General features: G+C 40.8%; 1 protein-coding gene across 1 annotated transcript; it reads right to left on the bottom strand.

Annotated features, from left to right (window-relative positions):
* Window positions 1–4291: 4291 nt before the first annotated feature.
* Window positions 4292–24331, bottom strand: sucla2 (succinate-CoA ligase ADP-forming subunit beta). The gene is made up of 11 exons (XM_026376964.1): window positions 24216–24331; window positions 21925–22120; window positions 19110–19209; window positions 16475–16637; window positions 15064–15192; window positions 11438–11576; window positions 8945–9106; window positions 8466–8608; window positions 8144–8264; window positions 7757–7845; window positions 4292–6737 (listed from the first exon to the last, which is right to left on the bottom strand). Exons 1-11 carry the CDS (start codon window positions 24297–24299, stop codon window positions 6663–6665), a joined length of 1401 nt encoding a protein of 466 aa, XP_026232749.1. The 5' UTR covers window positions 24300–24331; the 3' UTR covers window positions 4292–6662.
* Between the last annotated feature and the right edge of the window lie 913 nt (window positions 24332–25244).

Here is a 25244-nt window from a genome sequence, read left to right as displayed (position 1 = left end):
CAGATAAAACGCCCTCGGCTGCTTCCTGACTGACTGCAGCTTGGTCCATGTTACTTCTGTCTGTGCAGCGATCACAGAAACAACCACTGATACATTATTCAGAGGCTTCAAACCAACTCATGAAGCTGCTGCAGGATCTTTATCCTGTTTTATCTCCTGATGTCCTCGACGTGCTCGATAGACTCTGATTTTATCTTGTTTTAAACCATCCCGCGTGTTTTGTGCTTATTCTCTTTTTCTGTATCTTTATCTTTCTGCTGCCACATTTTCCCCAAAAGCGTCGGCTGCTCTCGTCTCCTCGGTTAATTCTACTGGAACTTTAGAGAAGAAAGCTGAGCCTGGTTTACATTATGTAAAGCTGCACATGTTCAGAGGATTTGACTGCTCAGTGATTTTCACTTTCTTCTTTAAAATGTTAAAGACAGATTCATGATTCTTAATGAGTTTGTTCTGTTGAGTTTAGGTTCACAAACAGGTTTTACAGCAGAACAGTCTCTGATCCAGACTGACTGTTAATATCTGGTTGGTCCACATTGAAATGTCTCATGAGCAGAATCAGATTTTTTTACAGATGGTGGAGCTGAAGAAACAGCAGAACAACAGGGAGTTCAGGTTTCTAATAAATTCAGCACGACTTGAACGCAGCACAGATTTGACTTTAATAACAGTGGGTCTGCAGCCTCACTTATCTGGATTTCTAAAGACGGGGTCCAGTCGCTCTTTCTTCTCCTTCACAGAGGACAGGAGAGAAAAACAGCGGCGTGAGTCATCAGTCACCTGCAGAGAGATGAGGAGGACGAGAGAGCATCGCTGATCATGGAGAGAGAGACAATATGATACCTCCCATCGAACAAAACGGGCGTCTGTGGAAGTGGAAGGCTCAAAGTGGACGGCGTCTGTCTCACCTGAAGCTCTCTGCTTCTTTCTGTGATGGTTTAATTGAATTTTCTTTTCACGTAAGACAACACTGAGAACAGAAGAGGAACCACTGATCCTGTGATAAACTCTAAGTAAACTGTGGATGATGTGATGTGAGACAGATGGTTTGAGGGATTCTAACAGCCAGGAAACATCTGCCTGTGCAGCCGGTTTCTCCTCCCACCAGTCGGCGTCTGAATGTTTGCACAGACATGATGAGAAGAAGAAACGGGACCGAGCTGAGTGCAGATCTGTAGATCTGTGCCAGCGATGAGTGTGAACAAAACCTCAGCCACACACAGCAGAAGCACCGTGAATCTTCACCTGCCTTCTACTGTAAATCCAGAATCCTCCTTCAGTGAAGTTCAGACTCCTCCAGGAGGATCAGGGCCGTCGTTTGTTGTCAGCATCTGTAATCCATCAATGATGAGAACAGAATCAGAGACACACACTGAAAGGTCTACTTAGCACTTAAAGTGTTGCTTCACTGGCCTCTGTGGAACACAGACCACCAAAGAAGAAGAAGGCAGCAGGTAACATCCCTTAGTTTGGCTGTAAAACGTTTTAATGAGACTAACGCTGCAGTCTGTTTGTTTCCGTCGGGCTGTAATGAGGGAGCCTGTGAACAGGAAGTGGCTCCAATTACTGCAGGTTCTGATACGAGTGCTGACTCAGAGTTCAGGTGATCTGCAGAACGTCCTGACGGATAAACCAAAAACATATACACACACCAGTGTATATATATGTCACTGTTTAAGATGAGCTGACATAACAAACTGGCTGAAGATGAGAATTTTAATTCTGACATTTCATCAGGAGTAACAGTGAAGATCTGAAAGACTCACTGACCTGTCTGCAGCCTCGTGTCTCTAATCCTCCTGGAAACAGCTGCACTTTCAGCAAAGAATAATAAAACAAGTTAAATCCAGTTCTTAATATTTCTGTGTCTCAGCAGGTTTCTAACTTTTTTTTGGAAAGTTTGAGAAATATTATTCACGTTTTCTGAATGAAGTAAACTGAGACACACACAGTTTCACTAAATGAACTGAGTCGACTCCTCTAAACTCTGAACCTTATCAGTGTGAGCCAGAGTCTATACCTGCATATACTCACACTGCAGGACCTCCATCACTGTGGGAGCAGCTGACAGCTGGAAGGAAACTGAGAGCTAATAATCTGCTGCATCAGCATCACACACGTCTCATCAGTGAAATATAGAAAAAGAGTAAAATGATCCGGATCCTCGTGGGCGGCTTTAGGAAGCTGGTCCTCATTGGAAGGGAACTCCCTGGATTGGATGAAGAACTGTTCTGAGAAATGGATGTCAGGTTCTGTCAACGACTAAAAAGACAAAACATCCTGTTGACTGCAAAAGAAGCATTAATGCAGGTGTAAGGTGTCTTATAACCAGAAGTCATTCACTGAACATACAGCAAGTGTGGAGGACGGCGAGTAAACGTCCAGGTTCACGTCTGAGCCACAAAAACACGACATATTGAGTCATAATGAGCGGTGTGTGGATTTTAATAACAATGGTCAAACTCTTGTCATAAGGAGACCATAGTATCAGATGTGAAGAGGCTCTCCGAGTTCTCAGGATCTGTTCTCATGCTGGTGATGGCTGCTCGCTCTTCCTCCCACGTCGCTGTGACAACGCGAGCTCTGAGCAGCCGGCGGCAGCAGATTAGGATTCACACATGATGCTGCTGCTGCTGCTGCTGCTGCTGCTGCGAGGACGTGGGAGTCGAGACGAGATACACGCTGACACTTTAAACAACAAAAGAGAAGTAAATCACACCAACAACTGAGGTCCAAATAACTTACACAGATCAATCTGAGTGTACTTATGTGTAGAATCCAGTGATCTATAGTGTACAAACATAAAAACTCAAGTACTGGAAGGATTTTCATGACATTCATGGTTCACAGAGGACGAACTGATCACTGACAGCAGCCTGAGGATCCAGAGGAAAACATCATAACAACATAGTTAGTTATTATAATAACTCTGCTGATTCACATTTTCATTGTCCAAATATGTGCAGAACAAGAACTGATGATGTTTCCCTGTTAAATATAGATCAGTTGGCTTTACGCTGATGTGACGCGCCTTGTATCAACATTATATACGTTTTAAATACTGATATAATTACCTGGTAATTGTAATATCTTAATAAAATTACAGTGTGAACATTTCAAAAAGTTTGAAATTTGACTAAAGTCATCAAGTTATCAAGACAATATTCCACATTTGTTTGAAAATGGTTTAATTTGACTTTAATTTGCTGAGTTACCAGGTTAATTATATGAACATTTCAAACGAGTTTACACTAATTGGTTGTAATTTTATTTAAACTGTGGCACAGTTCCTGGGTGATTATTATGTAATTAGCAGGCTGTAATTTAACAGAGCTAAGTGTAAGGGCTAATTAACTGCAGCAACATTTCTAATTATTACTTTATTCTAACTACAGAATGGACTCTTTGTGGTTAATGTTACTGACCAGCAGTTCTCACAGTAGTTTGGATCATTGTTGACAGTGTTACAGCTCTTTCCAGAAGATAAATGACCAAAAAAAGTCACTAAAAGTCATCAACATGGACGATCTGTAACATTAATCAATCATTCATAAACCACTAATACATTAAATACTAATATTAAATCCTTTGACTGAGAGACGTTAGTACTGTTCATTGATTTTACATGAACTCATCATCAGTGTCAACATCATTTGAACCTGCAGCGCCACAGAAACACTCAACACCCACTCAGCTAATCAGAGGAGCTGTAATCACAGCGAGCGGTTAGTAAAACAACTTAACACAGACACGCTGGAGACCGAGAGAGGCTGTGATCATCGTTACAGACCAGCTGAGGTGGAAGAAGTACTCTGGTCTTTACCTGAAGTATGAAAACCACAAAGTAGAAAATATAAAGAGAAGTATTACTGTTGTGTGTGGTACTACTACATTAACGTGTATTTAACAGTTCACTATACTTTACTGTAGGAATATGTTTGTCGTGTTACTGTGTTCCAGGAATCATAAACCCTGCTCTACCTCCTGATCCAGGTCCAGTGGGATCCACAGTAGATCTACTGTAGCTAACAGCTGTCAGAGCACACAGAGAATCACAGCTGGAAGAAGGTGGCCTGGTCTGATGAGTCACATCTTCTTTCACATCATATAGACGGATGATGGGACGCTTTGCTGGGAAACCCTGGGTCCTGGCTTCTGCCTGAAAAACAAATCAGAAGACTGCTGATGTCCAGAGGACACCTTCAGAGGTTCTGACTTTAGAGGATTATTTTGTTATTATCAGCTCAGTTATTGTCCACAAGTCTGACGTTTGTCAAAAGAAACAAAGGAAACGTGAGTTCTCTGCATTTATTGTTTTTCTTCCTTTGTCGTACTCTTTGTGAGGAGCATAAATATTTTACAGTGAGAACATCAGATTGGTTATTTACAAGATATCATAAATGACATACAATTCACAACGTCTGCTTGTGTTCGGAGCGCTGGAGGAGGAAGAGGAGGGGAAAGGAAAGCAACTCATTTTACTGACGCCGCGTTACATCCAGAAACAAAACTAAACTACTGTGGCAGGATGGCAGACGAAAAATGCAGCGGCAGCAACTCTACAAGTCCCTGTTCAACCCTGAAGCAGCCGGTTTGTCCACAGAGGGGGATGGAGGGTACGTTAGAACCAAATATATACACAGACACACAAAGCTTGTGTCTCCATTAGTCACGTGTCTCTTTTCTGTAACTTTCAGCATCCAGAGGGAGAAGACGTCTTAGCAGATGAAGCTAAGCTGCTGCAGCAGGTCGTTTAAACCTGAGACTGACAAGACCACAAACCTGCAGTCGACGTTTTTCACTCTGAGGTTCAGACTCAGACTCGTGAACATCAGCCTGAACTCCAAACATCCAGTTCACCTCCATTAGTTACATAAATCACGGGGAGACAGAAGCACGGGCTCATATTTAAATTCAACAGTGTGAAAGACACGAGGAGCAAAAACAAAGATTCTGGTGTCTGGTTTCTCTCTCTGAGCTTTTCCCTGGAAAGGTTGAGAACAACGGGAACACTGAATAATTCATGAGGTTCATTTAAAGAAACCAGCAGCTGCATCAACTCTGTTCAACACGATAACACCGAAGCTCCTGCACAGCTGCAGCAACTGCAGCAGCGCTGATCAATAGTCGCACAGATCCCTGCATCCATCAACACGCTGCAGGTGTCAGAGCAAAGATTTCAGACAGAGTCGAGAGTAAACAGCGCGAAGGCACGCTGACTCTGCAGGCGAGAACTTTAGCAGACGCTTGAGCCTGGAAGGTCAAACTCCAACACGATGGCACACTCCTCAAAACTAGAGCCGGGTTTGAAAGCAAGCCTGCTTTCAAGTCTGCTTATTGGTTTCAATCAAGGCTTAAAGAAATGTTAGAACAGAAATTGATTTATTCAGCTGTAGATGATCACATCTGTAGGAGGGAGGTAATGAGCCAAGAGGTGAATGTCAGGACCCAGGGGCACAACGGGGCCTTAAAGTGAGTGTTAACTTTGTTTAAGGAAAGTCACAGAGCATCAGATCAAGATGTGACACGACCACAAAAAGACCCTGAAGCAGCTACTAAGTAGTACTAACAACTAGAGGCAAAAATCATCTGTTTGTTCTTCTACATACTTTTGTTTTTAAACTGTTCTGGATGTGGAAAGTTAATTTTCCACTACTCTGTGATGGTTCATAATAAAATAATTAAATTGATCAAGAGTAAAAATATCTTTGGTGGAGAATTTAAAAAATGTGTCAGGTCTCGTTCAGCATCAGGTTTCTTATGTAGGAGGTTTGAGCATCTTTTACTGCTCAGTGGCTTCTAATAAAAAGGCAAAAAGACAAATATTCACCAAGAGATTCTGAGCTTTAAGGGTCGATTGACCGTAATGTTATTAATCTCTACTGGAATTTAGCTGTGCAGATAAAGGTTTGTGGACCTTCGAGGACCCTGCTCTTTAAGTGTTGGTAAATAGGTAAATGACATGAGGACGCCTGCGGGGAACAACTTTCTGAGTCTGAACACTCATTAAATCAGCGCTGCATCGTTCCGTATTGTTCTGGAATTGAAGATAAACTGAGGTCATTTCCTGAAGCCGACGCTCAGCTCAGTCAAATGTGTTAATTGTTTTACGGCGTGCTGCTTCACAGCTGATTTGTTTGATTAAACACTTCAACAAAGTCTTGCAGGATGGGAACGACTCCATTCTTTTATTGTTTTACATTTCTACTTGACAACACACTGGGAAGGCACTCATGCAAAGCTACGTGTGTGTATTTATGAAACTAACGGGGTCGCTCGTCCTGCAGCCACTTCAGCTCCTGTCTCAACTGAAACAACGTGAGTGAAAGCAGTTTCTTCAAACGGGATGCTTCACCGTGAGTCTCCCTCTCAGAGGGTGGAGGTGAGTAGAAGAGGGGACGAGGGGGTTGAAGGTGGAGGTTTGTGCGTATCGACTCAAGTGCAACATAAGTTAGAGGAAATGAAGGAGACGTGTGGGAGAGACCGAAGATCCCAGTGGGATCAAACTAGGTGAAACCTGTTGCTGCCATCGTGCCACAGTCAGAATGACAAAACTCTCTGAGGTCGTATCTGTCAGTTTTGGGTGGAGGCTGAGAGGGGTGTGTTGTGGGAGGTGACATAGGAAGTGCAGCGGGAGGGAGGGAGGGAGGTCAAAGGTCGATTTCTTAGATGGGCAGCTGGAAGGTGATGTCCACTTGAGCCTCCTTTGCCAGGGAGACGATTTCAGAAAGCTTCACAACCTGAGGACAGAAATAAAAACTCGTTTAGCTCCGTTTCCGTCTGTTATCTGATGTTTAAGTTTCTTGGAAGAAACAGGTTTATGAACTAAATTCATCTACACCCCCCTGAGAATTAGGAAAGACAAAAAAAACAGCAGAGCTGAACTATGAAAATGCAAAACGCTGACGTGAACATTAATCTAGAGATATGTTCCCTACACAACTTTCACTGTATTAATGTTGTTGCAGTCATTTATTTTCATCGATTGACAAAAAGGAGACTTAATATGTTTTTATGACTAAAACAAAGACAGAAGTTTCCATTAGAGGACTGAGGGCTGCTCAGGTTCCTGCTGTTTGTCTCGAATGGTTGTGTTTCCGTCAATATTTGTTAATGAGTAACAGGATACAGATACACTCCAATTCTTCATGATGTTTTTTAAAGTGTGGACCTAAACTGTTAGAGAAAAATTATGCTGAATTAGTTCTGATCTTTGCTCAATTACAGCAATTGAAGTGGGAACAACAGGTCAATCAGAAGCTTTTAGAAAAGTTCCTTCTAAATCCCAATCTGTTACACAGATAAACATTTATTTCTATAAAAGTTGTTTAAGTAGCGTTGTTACACTGAACAAAACGTCAGTTGATCAAATTCCTGCTGGTTACCATTTGTTCTGTTTGGTTAAATGTTTCTCGAGCGCTCATTTGGTGACGCAGCTGCAGACCTCAGTGTAACCATTAGGCTTTTCTATTAGTTAGATTAATCTGGGATGATTTACTTCTGTCTTGTACATTGTGAAAGTCGTGTTAATGACTCTTTGGTTTTTTAAGTAAGACATAAAAAATGAAAAAACAGACTTGGTTTAGTTTTTGCTACTAAAAAAAATGTTACAGTCCCACAAACAGACTGTGAGAAGAAGATTCAAACAGTGAACAGAAACCTCTTTTTACATGTTAAATGCGTGAGTGCAACAGGTTCATGCCGACCTACAGTACACAGTGTAGCTTCAAGTGTGTCAGGTGAAATTAATGCAGTGTACCATTTTTGCAGCTTCGTCCAGGTCGTCACAGGCCAAGATTTTCAAAGGACTGGCAGCGATCAGAGCTTTGGCATCATCCACTCTCGTCCCTAAGAAAATACAACAAATGATCGTTAACATGCCACAGCAGAGGCTTTGGGATTTGCCTGCAATGTTCACATCACAGCTAAAGTGACTCAGATCCGAGTGTGGACAACCCCAATCATCTGGTCACTTCCATTTGTGATCCTAGATCTTCTGCATATCTGTTCTGTAGCAGACAGGAAACTGTCCCTATATACGCTCTGTAGGCTCCAAATATGGGCATGCAACACTTATAAATGTCAACACCATGCACTGTGATATATTCAGTATCACTAAGATGTAAAAACACTGTTTGTGTTGTACCTTGTAACCGCACTACGATGGGGATTTTGAGGTCCAGGTCTCTCACAGCCATGATGATGCCCTGGGCAATAACGTCGCACCTCATGATGCCTCCAAAGATGTTGACCAGGATGGCCTGAACCTGAGACACAACACACATGATTAAAAATGAACATGACCACACCCACAGATACATTTCTATTTTACTGAAATTTTAATTCCTGTTTTTAATGCATATTTGAATTCTGTTACCTTTGGACAGACATGTTAGCTGTTGATGACTGCAGGTTATAGCTTCATATTGTACCTTTACATTTAATATTAGCACCAGGTGAGTTCTTACCTTCCTGTCTGAGGTGATGAGCTTGAAGGCCTCAGTCACTTGATGAGCTGTGGCGCCTCCTCCAACATCCAGGAAGTTGGCCGGCGTGCCACCGTGAAGTTTGATGATGTCCATAGTGGCCATGGCCAGACCTGCTCCGTTTACTACGGAACAAAGACCAGAGATGAGTCTCGTTTAAAGGACTGACGGTTTGAACTTGGTGACAAACGAAATACAACAACAAAATGGCTCCAGCTGTTTGGGAAGGTTCAGTTTGAATCAGCTGAAGCAAAATAAACCTGATGTCAGACAGGAGGAAAACCAAACCTCAAACCACAGAGATTCTAACAGAAACTACAAAGTACTGAACACACTGTATTTTCCAACACGGAGACACAGTTTTATCCATGAAGGACTTGCAGGAGGCAGTGTGAATATCCCCTCCCAGGATGGTGGTAAACCCCTACTAGATAATCCTTAATTAAAGCCTTTGCACTGACCCAGGCAGCCAATGGTTCCATCCAGACCGATGTAGTTGAGGTCGGCTTTGGCCGCCTGCCGGTCTCGGGGATCCTCCTGGCTCCAGTCCCGCATGTCGAACACCTTCTTCTGGCGGTACACTGCGTTGGAGTCGAAGTTGATCTTGGCATCCATGCACATCACTGTTAACAAGCAGACACATGAGACTCTGGCATTAACACAGGATGATGCCTGAGGAACAAAACCGGATATTTTGAGAATGGATCTTAAGGACGTGTTTTTTTCTTTGTTACATGAGCAAAACCATGAACTCATCTTTTCAAATCACTTTTAAATGGTTTTGGCTGGAAGCAACAAAGTCCTGAGAAACTGATCTTTACCTTGAAACTATGAGGTGAAAAGAATCTAGAAAATATGTGTTTGTTACTGAGGGAACATTATAAATGTGCTGATTTCACTCCTTTAAATTAACGTCTCTTTGTCCTTTTGGATAAACATGTTCTGTAATTTTACCATGGTTTCAAAAGTCGTTCCTTCTAGGCCTCCCTGTGACATTTCTTTTTGAATTGGGTCTGTAGATGGGTACCCATTACACACTGTTCCTCTAAGTACTGAGGTGCCAACTTCAACTCTGTTTCTGTCTGAAAATATAATTAAAGATCAAGTTCCAGAAAACAAATCTCTTCTTCTCAGACGTCCTTGCTGTTAAAGAACAGTATGATATTCAAAGACACTAAACTAAGCTGTTTTAATTACATTTTCCACCTCCGGCTTCAGTTTGACGACGTCTTCTGGTAATTATCCTTGTTTCAAACCATTATCCAGCCAGACGAAGGGGACTTATGCAGGTTCTTCAGGACTGTTCACATCAGTCTTGCTCAAGGGCACCTCAACAATAACTATCAACAAAACACCATTTCTTTATGCATTCGTTCTTCAGCCTAAAGTCCTTCTTGGGCCTGTTGGCTGCTACACAGATAGTCCAAGGCTATTATTGTGATAATTAGCTGTAATTATTGACAAGTGACTAACAAACAGTACATGTTGCTGAAGGTGAAGTCGACCTGACATTTCCCATAATTACACATTTCTTGGAAATGTAACACAAGTGTAATAATAACAGGCTCCTCATAACTGAGCAAAGTAAAAACCAAAGGTCAGGGTACTCTGTCCAGTCCAGCACCTGCTAACTCTCTCCTTTCTCATTATTAGTTTCCTCTGCATGTGTCTCTCAAAGAAATAAAAGACAATTTGAGGGAAAAATCTGATCTGTGTTAAAGTGAATGTAATAAAAGCAAATTAACAGAATTAACTAATAAGCAGGAAATACTAAGTCCAATAGCTCTGCTGTCGAGTCTTAATATGGTGCTATGTATATTTAGACTTTTCATATTTATAATTACTAATTCTGCGTCTGTGCAAAACACGGCTCAGTCCCTTCGTGCCCTCACAAATATCTCGCCACGGACCGATGTGGCTCAAACTAAATGTTAGGATGCTAACTTGCTGATGATTAGCAGATTTGATGTCTATCATGCTCACCACCTTAGCTTTGCATTTAGTTGTTTTTGCTATAACATGTGGCAGCTAAGGTTGATGGAAATGTCATTAGCTTTTCAGGACGACCCAGTGATGGTGCTGAATAAAAAGTCAGAGGATCCAGAAGGGAACATTAATGTCTGAACCACATTTCATGGCAATTCATCCAATAGTTATTTTAGTCTGGAACAGACAAGTCTGACATTTCTAGAACCCTGCTGTGGCTAGAATACAAACACAGCATGCAGCCAGCAAGAAGATAACATGAACATTTTTAACTCACTGACAGTGTTGAACAGGAAGATCATGGAACTACTGGCATCTGGAAAATGTAACGTTAGAACCAGGGTTTTCATGGTAGCAACACTGTTCTACTATGAAGTACCATATTAAATGACTGTTATTAATGCAGCATTAGGACCAAACTTCCATTCAGGTTAATCTGAGTACATATCCTGAGCCCAGTGTGAAGCTCATTAACTGTATTTGTCATTTACCAGAGAGGTCAGTGGTCTCCTCTTCATATAAGTGTGTCTAAAGAGCTGTGCTCTACAAGTGGGAGTCATTAACTCTCTGACGACACACACACACCAAACTAAAACCAGCCATCTGACCATTGTATGACAAACATCTTTACAGCTACATAAAAACTAAGGTTTTAAAAACAAGGTCTGTGCTAATAATAGACTGAAACTAAGAAACCTCTCCAAAACCCTTCAAGTGTCAAACGCTGCAGGTACATTTACCCATGACAAAGCAAACATGAATAAATCCTGCTGGATGCAGAACAACAGCACAAAAAACTGTCAGATCAAATCATGTCTGTGTGGATCAGGTGGGTTTAAATCTCCTCAAACAGTCCGGACAGATAAGGCTGCTGATCCTGCATCGTATCTCCATCCTGCTGTTTAATTGGTACTCAGACCCTCCTGAATTACAGACAACTACACAGATCTGAGTCAGTGCATGCATACCGATGCCGGAGGAGTCCTCCACCATGGGGTTGATCTCGACCATGGAGGCGTCATACTTGATGAACAGATTGTACAGTTTGATCATGTTCTCCGCCGCCTCGTTCACCAGCGCAGACGGGAATCCCATCTTCTGAGCTACCTGCAGCAACAGAGAACGCTCGATCAACACTTTCATCTTTACAAGATCATAACTGTACAAGAGCGAACTACAGTAGGTTTAGACAGGTGTGACACAATAATTTAAGTGATGACATCACCAACTATATTTTCAAGTCTGACAGGCGAATTAAAACTTTCTATGTGTAATACCATTAAAAATAATAAAAATCAAATACTACTACCGGGGGAGTTATACTACGTTTCCATTATCTCAGACTTGTTGCTCTTCTTCCCACATAACTCTGCTTTCTCTGTAAACTAAACTATTCTATTATATAATTATTATGTTATAATGTATGTGTTTAAACTCATTCTATGGCTTTTCTTACATTCTTCAGGTATCTGATGTTATTTTTTTATTCTTCACTTTCTTCACATCATATCGTTTCCTATGCATATATACTTGCTGTATTAAGTCCGATTCTGATTCCTTTGGGTGTTTTCACTCGCCCTGAGCTCCACTACAGCCTTTCAGGGTCGATTTTACTCGGCACAGAGTCCCTGCTTCATGTTTTTCCAAAGTCTGTCTTAAAACGTCTTAATTCATTCTGTGCAAAAAAAGAAATCAATGCTCAAGTTCATCTGAAGTTTATTTAAATAGTTTCAGTTCCAGATCAATTGGATAACTAAGACTTTTGGCAGCATTCACCCTTCTAATTTCTATGTTCAGTTGCAGTGGAGATAATAACAAAAAGAAGGAGCTACTATAAAAACATTCGCTTTGATTAAACCTTGGCCTGAGTTTCTGCACAGAGCAATGAACAAACGTATTGAACTGCTACACAAAGGCATCTCCTTCTCCATCTCATTATGTTGTTTTTATTATTGCTGTTTAATGCCCAGCTTGGTTTGGTTTTCACTACAATTTTCCATCAGAAGCATTTATAAAGGTCAGGTGAATTTCAAGAAAACACCATTATCTTCAAATGTTTGGCCACCGTTACCGAAAAATGAGGCTCTTTGGTAAATTACCATTACCGTATGTAGGATAAGACAAGTCAGTAACATGTTAGTTGATATCCTGGAGTGCATGATTTCAGCTTCAAACATCAACACAAAGAAAAGACAGAAAAGCAATTTCTACATGAATCACAGAAAACCTGCTGTTTTATTTAACATCACAGTTTTAAAACCATTGCCTCAGTGGTTTAAAAAAAGAATAAAGGACTGATGGAACATCAATGGGCCTCTATCTACATGGAGAGCGCTGCAATCAGCACCTCTCCTCTGCGTCAAATAAATCAAGCCTCTGCTCTCTATGACAACCAACATTCTCAATATCCAGAGCCCAAAGCTGAGAGGCGCCGCAGAATTATACTCCAACTCAAGAGGGGACAGAGACGGAAGAAAAAGAAAGACCAGAGGCAGCAGAGAGAGTTCAGAGAAAGACAGAATGTCAATATGTAAAAAGGATTTTTAGTAAAGCAGCCGATTCGTTTGTTCACTGACTTGTTGCTTCTGTTTAAAGACACCTGTAAATACTGAACTGGGCTTTGAGGGAGACATCAGAGAACAAAGAGGGAAAAATAAACTTCAGGACTGTGAAACAATCGGTGTGAAAAGAAGGTCAGGACTCGCTGCACAGCAGGCGCTGATCCCACACGCTGCTCTCAAACTGTCTCAACAACACATCTCTGCAGTCAGCACCAACTCTGGCACAGGTTGACAAATTAAACATTTACAGGAAAGAAACACCAGATTTAAGAGAGACTGGTAAGAACAGGTACTGATCACAGGTGATGTATCACTGCTTCCTGCCGGTTCAGCATTAGGTTTAAGGCTTTTAAAGGCACTTTAATCTGGTATAGAGTGAGCTTTAATACTAGTTTCTTAGTCATACGACACCAGTAAGAAGCAGCAGAGATGATCAGAGTGCATTCATTTCATGACATTTTAACACTTTTAGCAGCGACTCCCTGCAGTACATTAATAGACTAATACATTTGAAACATACTTTAAACGAATGCATTTAAAGGTTCCACATGTTACCATGTTTTGTGGCTCCTTCCATCTGCTTAAACTCACAAACAAACCCATTTTATAACAAGAACAACATAAAATTTTGGAGTTTTTATGACTTTCTAAAATAGTTTGTCAAACTGAAATCAGGTCTGTTAAAGGTTTCTCAAAACCTTTAGAATAATGTTTGTTTCAGCTTTAAATAGACTTTTACTCATCTGTCAGTATCACCTTTCTTTGTCCCACAGAGCAGCACACGCGTCATTAACTCAGAGTTTGCCCAAAAGTCTGTGGACTAAGTGAAAGATACAAGTCATTAAGGAAACATTAGCTGCTGTTTGTTAGACCGTGACCTTTTATTTCAGCTTGTTAGCTCCTGAATTGTTTCCCTGCAGCTCCCAGAGTCTGACTCCTGTGTGATGGAAACAGTCAAGACACTATGCAAATTATTTCACACCTCACGTCTGGCTTTTATTTATCTCCTGATTTACTTTAACTTTATAAATATTTAACACAATTACTGATACTTTTTCTTCAATTCACTGTAGCTAAAGCTGCTCCACTTTTTAAAGGTATGAAGAGGTAAACATATAAATAATATTATAGTGAAGATTTTAATAGTTGTCAGGTTTGTTGAAGGAGGATGACAAAAGATATGAGATCAGTATTTACTGTTAAATCCTCAGGGATCTGCAGAGCAGTGTTCACGAAACAAAACTAAAACTAAATAAAAAAAGCAGAGGAGGCTCTACTGACACTTCATTTAAAAGTGGTTTAGTAGATTTAGTGAAGGCTCCTTAAAACTGTGCAAATGATCAAAGTTTAAACAATAACAAAATCCGGATCACTTTGAGGCCGTCAGGTAATAAAAGCCAGGTTAATTGTGCTGCTAAGATGTAAATAGAAACAAGTACATGAGAACTGAGGCTTGTAATGAGCTTGTGTATATGAGACTTGATGAAAGAATTCTGCTGCTATTGTTTTTGTTTTGCTTTTCAATCAAATTGAATTAATGGAAAACGTTCCAAAAGAATGTTTGGCAAACCGTCATCAATAAACCTGAGAAACAGGAAACTGAACATTTTCTTTTATCGTATCTGTCATTTTCCCAAATCGAGGGTATATTTTTGACTGTAATGAATGATTTATAAAAAGCCATCTGAATGGAAAATCTAAAAGAGGACCATTATTTACACAGCAATCACCAATTTTAAACTGCAGACAATCAGAAAACACGGGTTATTTTCTATAAAGCCTGAAAGAAAACAACAGGTGGGAGGAATGAAGTTTTTCTCCCACCTCAAACTTGTAACAAAGAAAATGGACCTGTACTTTCTTTAGAAAATAGTTTTCCCTCTGAGAAATGAAATACAGCCCTTTGTGATTTAGACACACACCATCATCCTCTCCTCTTCCTCCTCTTTTTCAATTTCTCCTGCAGCACAAACCACACAGTTGGAACATCTCCAGCCTGTTTTGTGGCTCCTTCCATCTACTATTGATTGTACCTTGACAGCCTGCTCCATCTTAATGCCCTCCACAATGTCGATGGGCTCCTTCACAATGGCGTCTGGGTTTTCCGCTGCAACATCTTCAATGTTCACGCCCCCCTGTGAGCTGCCAATCAGTACGGGTCCCTGTGGGACACGAGAGAGGGTGAGGAGGAGTTTAATACTCAGAGTTACTGCAGTTTTTCCAATTAGAAACTTTGCCAGTGATTTCCTGGCAGAGTTAGAGTCATACAGTGATAAAGGACGAAATGTATTAACCTGGAAAACATGTAATCGTACATAAACCTGAAAATAAATGTTTTAGAGCAGTAATTAATGATTATTCTCATTATCTGAACCTAACTGTAAAATAACATTTATAAGGATAAATCATTGTACTATATTTAAGAAGGTAAAACAGGCAAATGTTTTAGTATTTCTTTTAATTTAAATGATTACTTCAGTCCAAATAGTTTTTTAAAATAATCGCCCACAGATTGTTTCAGCTCTACTGTGCTTTTAAATACGATACAAAAACATGTGGGTGTTAAAAGGTAGGATGAACACAACCCTTTATTTTTATCTAATTCTACTTAGTAGGGATCTTATGTGCACACACCCCCTATATTTGAGCTTTGAATTTAGAGGTGAGGCAGCAGAGAAATCCAGCTGTCAGGTGATAAAATCTGGAGTGAAGAACCTCAGCACATCACATCTGTGTCACGGGTTTCACAACAGGAACTACTACAGGGTCCATCTCTAAAATGCTGCTTTAATGTAAAATGCAGGTTGTATCTGGAGAAAGACGACGCAGGTTTCGATTTCTCTGCTTTCACATGATCAACTTTCACTGGACAGGATCTCTGCCTAAAAACACTTGAGAGGTTTAGTGCTGTGCTGCCATCTAGAGACGTAACTCAGCACAAATCTGCACTGTTAACAAGCGGAGTCATTAACTGATGAGACGAGACTATTACATATGTTGACGTTATTCTCCTGTTTTATGTTTATTCTATAAATTGACAAAAGTCCATCAGTTTCCCAGGAACACAGACCTGTGTGATGATAATAATTAGTTGAATTTGAAACTGATACCTAACTGAGAAAAGAAGAAAACCCCCTCAATGATCTTCATCTTCCTTCATTAAAACAGTGAGAGTGTGTGACACAGTGATACCCCCGCCCCTCATTATTTATAACATCAGATCAATTGGAAGCTAATTATTAAAATAATTATCTATAAACCATTTGACACTGACTAAAAATAAGTAGCTCTGTGCAGCTCAATGCTGAAGTAAAGTACAAATTATTGCCTAAAAAGTACTTCACTACAAGTAGAAGTACCAGTTAAAGTACTGCGTACGTTCGGTGTGTGGCTCATAAATCATATTATTGTCTGTTGAAGAACAGAAGTACACGTGTGCCTCACCTGGTAGGACCTCTCCATGGTGATGGCGAAGTAGTACTCTCTGCGTGGGTACCTGCGCTCACAGATAAACACCTGGTTGCAGATACGACCCGCCTCACCGGTCTGCTTAGTGTACAGCTTTCGACCAATCATCTGGGACGAAATGTCCCGAGCCTCCTCTGGCCTGGAGAGGAAGAGGAGGAAGAGGAGGGAAGAAGATTATCCAGGGTACTGCAGGGTTGACAAAACAACCTAAAGACTTTTTACTATGTTCTAATCCATTTAATGCCCGAATCGCAATCATATCAGCCAAAGGACGGCAACTAAAGATTACTGCCATTATTAATGAATCTGCCTCCTTTTCTAATGAATTTTGTTTCTAAAATTTCAGAAAATGGTAAAAAAATGTCAGAGGGAGGTTTCTTATAATGTATAGTTTTGTTTTATAAAACCTCAAAATACTCAGTTTACTGTGATGGACGACAAAGAAAAGAAAGAAAAATTAAGAGGATTACTCAAATTCATCAAGAGGTGATTATTAATTGTCTGTCCTTTGATTACTTGTTGCATCTTGAGGCGAAATTACAGCAAGATAATCACAAGGTTTCCAGTACGTTCCAGCAGCATAGAACAATACTTCCTAATGACAAAATTAATTAAATTAATTTCAATTAAAACTAATTGAAATGAATTAAAGTTTCTAATAAAACTGACACTTGCTCAGAGCTGATGATCTTTTTACTGGAGCAACCGCAGCTGCAGATAAAATACTTTTTAAAGCCTTGAGGAAACGGAACTGTGTGTTTGTAAAGACCCAGTTCCAACTGAAGGAGAAGCTTGTTAAAGGAAACATCATGTACAATGTTTTCTGGTCAAACCTCATCAGGAAAAACTAAGAAATTCTACATATCTGCCGTCAGACTTAAAGCAATCGTGGATTCATACATTTGTATAAATCTGAGTATGATAGTGAACAATATTGATGAAAACAGGTTTAGATACTTTACAAATTCAGATTATTGCAAACATAACGCATAAGTAAATATAACCCTTAAATTTAAAATAAACTACCTGAAAGTAATTTCTCAATTAACTGTTTAAGTGATTAATAGAAGAGTAAAAAGTAGTTTTAGAAAGAAATTCATTAGTAATTAAGGAAATGAGCTGACTGCTGGTGACTAGATGACCAAACAGTATTTATGACAAACTAAGACAGTCCCATTTGTGTTTATGTTCCATCTCTTCCTCCATGTTCTCGCAGCATCTCTGCAGCTTGTTCCTGACACACTGGTGACATCTGCCAAGTAGGTGGATTTTACAGTGTGAGACCAGCAGTGAGCTGTCCCAATTAAAACGAATGCAACACGTCGCTGACGCCAACTCAGCTATTATCCAGGAGTAAACATAAAACTTTTCTTCTAAGTAAATAAAGTAGAAGTTCTCAGTGTGGTAGGATGGTGAGTGTTATACTACAGAACTGTAGATTTATTAAGGTGGAGCTCATTTTAAAACACAATTCAAGTTAGTGGTTACTTTCTTAATTAATTATTCTTTTGAAACAAATCCATCACAATAACTCAGTGTAGGCAGCAGTATTTTCAGTAGTTTCAACTCCTTGTATTATCTGTTGGGAAGTTCACTTTATAAGAAGGTACAATATTTTTAACCACATGTAGTAAAGTATAAAGTAGCAGGAGAGTACATTTAATTGTACAGTTGAGTAAATGTACTCAACATTCCACCATCGTCACATTCACACACACCAGGGATTAAGAGGAAACACTGCAGCCTGAGATCCAGTGTTGGTGTTTGTAATTTAATCTGCCTGATCCCAGCTACAGTTGGGTCACAGCTGGATTACAGCTAATGCTAACACATCATGGTTCACAGATTCTAACTGTACAGAGAGAGGAATCTGCTTCCTGACTTTTTTTTTTGCTGCATTTGAGACATTTAACTTAAAAATACAAATACACCATAGAAACACGCTTGTTTTAAATGTGAGGAGACATCGCACCACGTAAAGATGTCTCATTTTATACAAATACTCCACTTCTTTCTCTGTCTGCAGACTGTTGTCCTGCACATGTGTAAAACTCACCAACCCCCCCCACCCCCCCACCCCCCCACCCTACATCTACATACAAAATGCTGACACATTGTCTGTTTGGACAGTAAATCTCAGAGGACTATACACTTACCTTCACTACACTTTAAGTAAGTAAAACTGTAGCATCTGCTTAATGAAGGATGATGTTGAAGAGAGGCGTTAAGGGACCAATCAGAGTGTAGCTCATGAAGTTAGGATCTTAACTTTAAGACATTACCTGCTATAAAATCTATTAGAACAGTTGAAGCTTCTGGGTGGACGGTGGAAGACTTCCAGGACATTATTACAAGTCCTGTTGTTTTAAGTTCTTTAACTTTTTAGGCTAAGTTCAGTTCTGCCAGGTTGTAATTGAATCTCGGCCACAGGAGGTTTTATTGCGTCCTACTTTTGTGTGGGAAACTACAGACTGTGTGTGTGCAGCATGTTATTACTGACCAACTTCCTTATTAAAACTATAAGTTTGTTTGGTTTCAATGGAAACAGCGGCTGTTCGGGGTTATAACAGTTACACATCAGGTTCTTTATAGATGTTAGATGAACACTTACGAGTAGACGATCCTCACTCCTCCCTTCAGTCCTCCTTCAAACGTACCCTTTCCCCTGCCACCAGCCAGCACCTGAGCTTTCACCACCAGGTCCTTTGAACCTGACGCACACACAAACACAACCACTCACATTAGATTAGGCTCATCTGGAAAATTCTTTCCCAAACCGTTGTCCCAGTTTAAGTTAGTACCTTCGAAGGTAGAACCTCATATGATCATGAGAAGCTAAATTCTACATTTTAATTATTTACCTCACTGAAAGACTCCAAACTGAACTAAAATAGTTTTATTTATATCCTGATCACAGACTTTTGTAGCAATTCATGCAAAATGTGTTGAGATAGTAACTAGTAACCAGTTGGCTTGTAAGGATCACTTCGCCCTGGACATTCACCTCCACCATGCGCTGCCCACCAGCTGCAGACATACTGGCATACCTATAAGTTTAACATTCATGCACAGTATCTTCTCATTCAGGCCTATTCAAGTATGAAAATGGCTGCACTGGTCAGTTAAACAACGACGCCACAGAATATGTGTGTAGTTACCTGTTGCTGAAGGGCTACCTATTTCATATTCGTCCCAGTTCACTAAACACAGCATCTAATTTTTAACTAGTTATTCACGGTTCGAGCCAAACAACTGGTTTCAGAGCAGGACCAACTCTTTGCTGGTCCTCTCCAACTGGGGGAGGGATTCATGTGACCAACAAGGTCAACTAAAGCTTTGTTGAAAAGATAAAACTGATGTATGATTTAATATGATTTCCCTACAATGATCTGCACCAGCAGAGTTGACGTTAGTTAGCTAGGTAAAGGCTGACAATGGCTAACACTGACATCATCTGTTCAGTGTTTATAAAAATCTAAACGTGTCAGGTGTCATAGTGAACACAACGAGCAGCACAAGAGCTTGTGCAGCTTTTCTACAAGCAAGTTGAACAAACTACGAACTGGCTCTAGCACCAGCCCAGAACTAGGACTTGTCGATCAGTGCGAGTTAGAGAATGGAGTCAAAGGACTCTGTGGATTTATGGACCAACTTCCTTTGATCCTGGAATTTGAGTGTGAGCTGACACCACAGAGGAGGAGGAGGCTATGTTTAGACTGTGTGAATCCAGCTTCAGTTATTTAAATCCTACACACAGACACACAAAGGTCATGGATGTCTGGGAAGTGCTCTGTGTGGGTTTCAGAGTAGAGCAGCGACAGGTTTTTCAGTGACGACTCCAACTCAGTGTCGGAGCTGCTGCAAAATGTTTGTTCAAGTCTGGTCTGGTCAGTGTCTTAATTTGTTTATTCATCGATCAGATGCTTTTACGCAGTTTTTGTTTAGACTAACCTCTTTCACCTGCTCGTACTTGTTAAAAGAAAAAGGAAATCTATGACAATGTATTAATGACAAATACATGGGCGGTTGCAAAATTGACACATTGGGCATCTGTGCTGACTAGTGCTGAATTATTTATTTATATTTCAGGGTCTAAATTACAGCTTAAATTAAAAAAATATAAGTATAAGTAAAATACTGAGACAATGTGTGAACTATGAACTCAGAGCAGAGAAGTTATGATCGGAGTTAAAATTCAAAGAACCTTAATATTTTAATCAATATGTGTATTTGTACTATGGATAAAAGTGCATTAATGATAATAAAAAGATGGAAAAAATGACCAATCACCATTTGCTGAATCACCTCTTTTTTCACTTTTAGTATGAAAAAATTACCGCACAAATAACCCGACTCTCCATTGAGGACGGGAAACTTCCTAAATGCAGTAAAACATTTCTTAAAGAGAAGTGGTTTATTCAATCTGTGTACCTTCTCAGTTTCTCAACACAAATGTTTCGTAATTACTCTCTGAATTTCTTATGTTTCGCAACAGAGTTATTATAAATTTACTATATACTCATGTCAACATCAGGACTAGAAAACTGAATCACTTATTCCAAAAACAACTAAATGACAGTTTATTTTTTATGTTCTTTTTACTGTGTTATTTCCTACACACAGTTGCATTACTGCAGCACATCAGGTCCTTCGCTACACAAACATTTTTTTTTTTTTTATATCACAGCTTAAATCACAATTTCAAATTTTAAAATTGTGAAAATGTTTTATTATTAATTTGAAAATGATGAATTGTTTAGCCACACATGCCAACATTAGCTAGTTAGCAGCTGACTCACAGCACAGCTGAGGCTGATGAGAACATCGTTAGTCCTGCAGGTATTTGGTCACAAACCAAAGAACTGGATAAATGAAAAACCTGATGATGGTGCTGGATGAAAAGTCAGAGGATCAAAGTTACAATTTATCCTCAGGGGAACATGAATACTATATAGTAGAAGGTTTTATTATAATTCATCATTCAGACTTGTTATTTTAGTGAGGACCAAAGTTCACAGCCACAGTCTTACAGTCAGACTGTTAGCATCACTAAAATTGATTTAGACTGCTTATCACTAGTTTCCAGAATCTAAAGTGATGTCTGCAGCAGGCACATTAAGTCAAAAACAAAGATATTCCACTTACAATGAGACAAAACAGAGACAGGCAAAAAATCATCACTCTGGAGAAGTGATTTTTATGACACTTTAAACAACATAATAATAACTGATTATTTACTGACACTGAACATTACACCAGCACTACAGCCTTCTGGCTACATTCAGATCAAAGCGGTCTGGATCAGCATAATCCTCCTGGACTCTCATTAAACTGACACCTAAAATGACGCTCCTTGAGGTTCTGTAAAGACGACTTTCTGAGTTAGTACATGTTTGACGCAGACGTTCTGCGATTACTCAGCTTACCGATCTGCTTGGCCACAGCGTAGGCCTCCTCAGAGGAGCTGGCCACCATACCATCGGGCACAGAGATGCCGGCCTCTTTCAGCAGCCCGATGCTCATGTACTCGTGCAGGGAGAGGTTCCTCTGCTGCTGCTGCAGGTGGGGGGGCTGTGACTGGGACACATGAGCTCCAAACAGACCTGAAGAACCACCGAGGACCTGAAGGAACAGGGGAAGAAGGACATAGACTTTAAATGAGTCAGTAAAAACAAACATAACTAAAACCTTTAATATATCTTTAATTACATCTTACAGAGGCACAGGAAGGATTAAATGTGCTGGATAAAATGTTAAAAATAGAAAATATAAACTCTGTGCAGTTTAAATGCAGCAGCTAATAGGAGAAACATGAAGACTACAGAATAGTTTTATAAAATAACACAGACTAGTCTCCTAATCCTAAATTAAACATTAAGAGAAGCTCAGTTTTATTAAATGAGAGAATAAAAATAAAATAAACTTTCTTAGATCAGAGGAGAAGAGTGTCTGCAGTCAGCAGGAAAGGACGAGCAACAGAGGAAACTTTTAAGGATATGAAACAAGACAACGTGGTTCAAGTATTTCGCAGCAGAACATCAGAAACATTTATTCAACACTAAACTTCACAATCTGGAAAAACCACAGAAAATGTCGGTCGGTGAAGTAGCTGGTGATGGTGTGTGCAGCAAAATCACTGATCACCTGCTGCTCAATATACACAGTGATCCAAGTACTTTCACAGAGTGGTTCTGCTGCGTTGTACTGGAGTAAATGATCCTCTATCACTAAAATAGTATTTAATAAGATTTTAACACATCAGGTTTAAAAAGTACCAATACAACGACATCAGAAACACTGTCGTCATAAATATAAGTATTTTTAAAGAGACAACACAACATTTGTGTCTTTGTAGAAGTTGATGATGTTTCACAGTAATTAGTCAGAAATTAGGTTCATGAAATAAACAAATCTGGACTGGACTCAAACATTCCTGTTACCAACAGTTCACCACCGGTAACATCCTTTGTTTTTATCACTTTCTCTGTGGAGTACTGGTCCAGGTCCTGGTCCAGGTCCTGGTCCTGGTCCTGTCCTTATACACAGCCTGTACTTCAGTGTGGGCTGCTGATCCCACCCAAACTGAGGGCTCAGCCCGCTGAATGTTGGCTCCTTCTCTCTGATACCTGTACAACATGTTCGCTCTTGTCTCCTCAGGTGTCTCCTCAGGTGTCTCCTGCCTGTCTCCTGTCTGTCTCCTGCCTGTCTCCTGCCTGTCTCCTGCCTGTCTCCTGCCTGTCTCCTGCCTGTCTCCTGCCTGTCTCCTCAGGTGTCTCCTGCCTGTCTCCTGCCTGTCTCCTCAGGTGTCTCCTGCCTGTCTCCTGCCTTCTCGGCTGTCTCCTGCCCTGCTCCTGCCCTGTCTCCTCCTTCTCCTCAGGTGTGCTCCTCCGTCTCCTCGGTGTCCCTGCACGTCCCGCAGTGTCTCCTGCCTGTCTCAGCCTGTCTCCTCCGGTCTCCTCAGTGTCTCCGCCTGTCTCCTGCTGTCGCCGGCCGATACGCCTCAGGTTGGTCTCCTGCTGTCTCCTGTCTTCTCCTGTCCTGGTCTCCTGTCTGTCTCCTTCTGTCCTCCGTCGGTCTCCTGCCTTCCCTGTCTGTCTCCTGCCTGTCTCCTGCCTGTCTCCTCAGGTGTCTCCTGCCTGTCTCCTCAGGTGTCTCCTGCCTGTCTCCTCAGGTGTCTCCTCAGGTGTCTCCTGCCTGTCTCCTCAGGTGTCTCCTGCCTGTCTCCGGCCTGTCTCCTGCCTGTCTCCTCAGGTGTCTCCTGCCTGTCTCCTGCCTGTCTCCTGCCTGTCTCCGTCTCCGTAGTTCGGATCTGTCCTGAGAACTTTCTAAAACACCGTGAGACGCAGCGGGACCGATGTGATGGCGCAGAGCTCCGGTGGAGGTCACTGAGCTGCGCCTCCCTGCGTGTGTCCACCTCCAAACACCGTGAATAACACGCAGCCATGTGCGGGGACAGACGGACACTAAAAGGATTATCCGTGTGTTAGCGGGGGTTCCTGCTGCGTCTCTCCCGCTCAGCAGCTGTGACAGCCGGCTAACGTGCTAACTAGCACCGCGTCATGTTAGCATGTTAGCCAAAACAACGGAAACTCAATGAATGTCAAATTTGACCCTGTCAGTTTCAGGGGACGGTGTAGCCATTAGAATAAACACCTGCCACCCCCACACACACCTGCCGGAGCCGGACCCCTTCGCTTCACCGTGGGCACACACTCACCTTGGCAGCGGAGCTCAGGGTGCTCCTGGCCCCCGAGTTTCTCAGGCTCGCCGTCAGACGGCCGCAGATCAGGGACGTCGCCATGTCTCCCTACAGCGGAGTAAGTAACGCGCATGCGTACTGAACCGCAAAGTCGGGTTCCCCGGTGCCGCCTTCAAATACTGTCGGAAAGTACAGGATCGTTTTCAAAATAAACGCAACACTGGAGCAGTAGTGCAACAATTTCTAAGTACAGAGGTAACAGGAGCTACACTCCACCCTACTTTGTTTATTTGGTTTGATAATGTGTTTATAATAGTCCTTTACTTAAAAATCACTCATAAGGTTCAGTATACAAAAGGAAACAGAGAATGCCATATCCTGAAATTGATATTTATATATTTTTTTATTTTTCCAAACCAGAATGACTATTGTGGGTGAGATGCATTCGTATCAACAGAAAGATTTAAGGTACAATATTCGTATTATGCGTTTGATGCATTATATCTTTTTCAGTGCCACTTTTACAAGACTCCATCTGCAGCGTTAAATGTAACAACTGATGTTTTAATAAAAGATAAATAAAGACATACCTTTTATATGAATATCCAGACTACTTGTATAACTTTGACACAGTAAAATGTGACTGATGTGTTAAAAAGGAGTAAAATTCAAACCATTTCCCTTCTTTGAAGAAGAGGCATTGTATTGTAGTTGAGTAAAGGTCTAAAAACCTTTTTCCTCACTTATATACTTTAAGTAACATTTACTTCCAATACTTCTGTTTAATTATGTTAAACTGAATACAGGACCTTCTTTTGTAACACAGCATTTCTACACTCAAACGTTGGGATTTTCCACAGAGATCCTGAACGCAGCACTGTTGCTGTGGCTTTTGACCTACTTTAGCAAAATCAGCAGAGGTGGGAAAATAGATGATTTACTAGAGTAAAAGTACAATTACAACAGTGTAAAATACTCTATTACAAGGTCAAATCTGTTTTAAATGTGAAATATGAGCAAGGCCACATACATGTAGCATGACACGTT

This window comes from Anabas testudineus, chromosome 21 (assembly GCF_900324465.2).
Source record: "Anabas testudineus chromosome 21, fAnaTes1.2, whole genome shotgun sequence".
NCBI classification, from domain to species: Eukaryota; Metazoa; Chordata; class Actinopteri; order Anabantiformes; family Anabantidae; genus Anabas; species Anabas testudineus.
This window is presented reverse-complemented; position numbering and strand designations above follow the sequence as displayed.

What these genes read in the sequence shown, in the direction of transcription:
- sucla2 (XM_026376964.1), bottom strand. Translation starts at nt 24,299, where the DNA reads ATGGCGACGTCCCTGATCTGCGGCCGTCTGACGGCGAGCCTGAGAAAC. An exon ending in GGAGTGAGGATCGTCTACTC is followed by an intron (nt 16,638 to 19,109) that starts GTAAGTGTTCAT and finishes CTTCCTCTCCAG; the next exon opens with GCCAGAGGAGGCTCGGGACA. An exon ending in CCATGGAGAGGTCCTACCAG is followed by an intron (nt 15,193 to 16,474) that starts GTGAGGCACACG and finishes CGTGTCCCACAG; the next exon opens with GGACCCGTACTGATTGGCAG.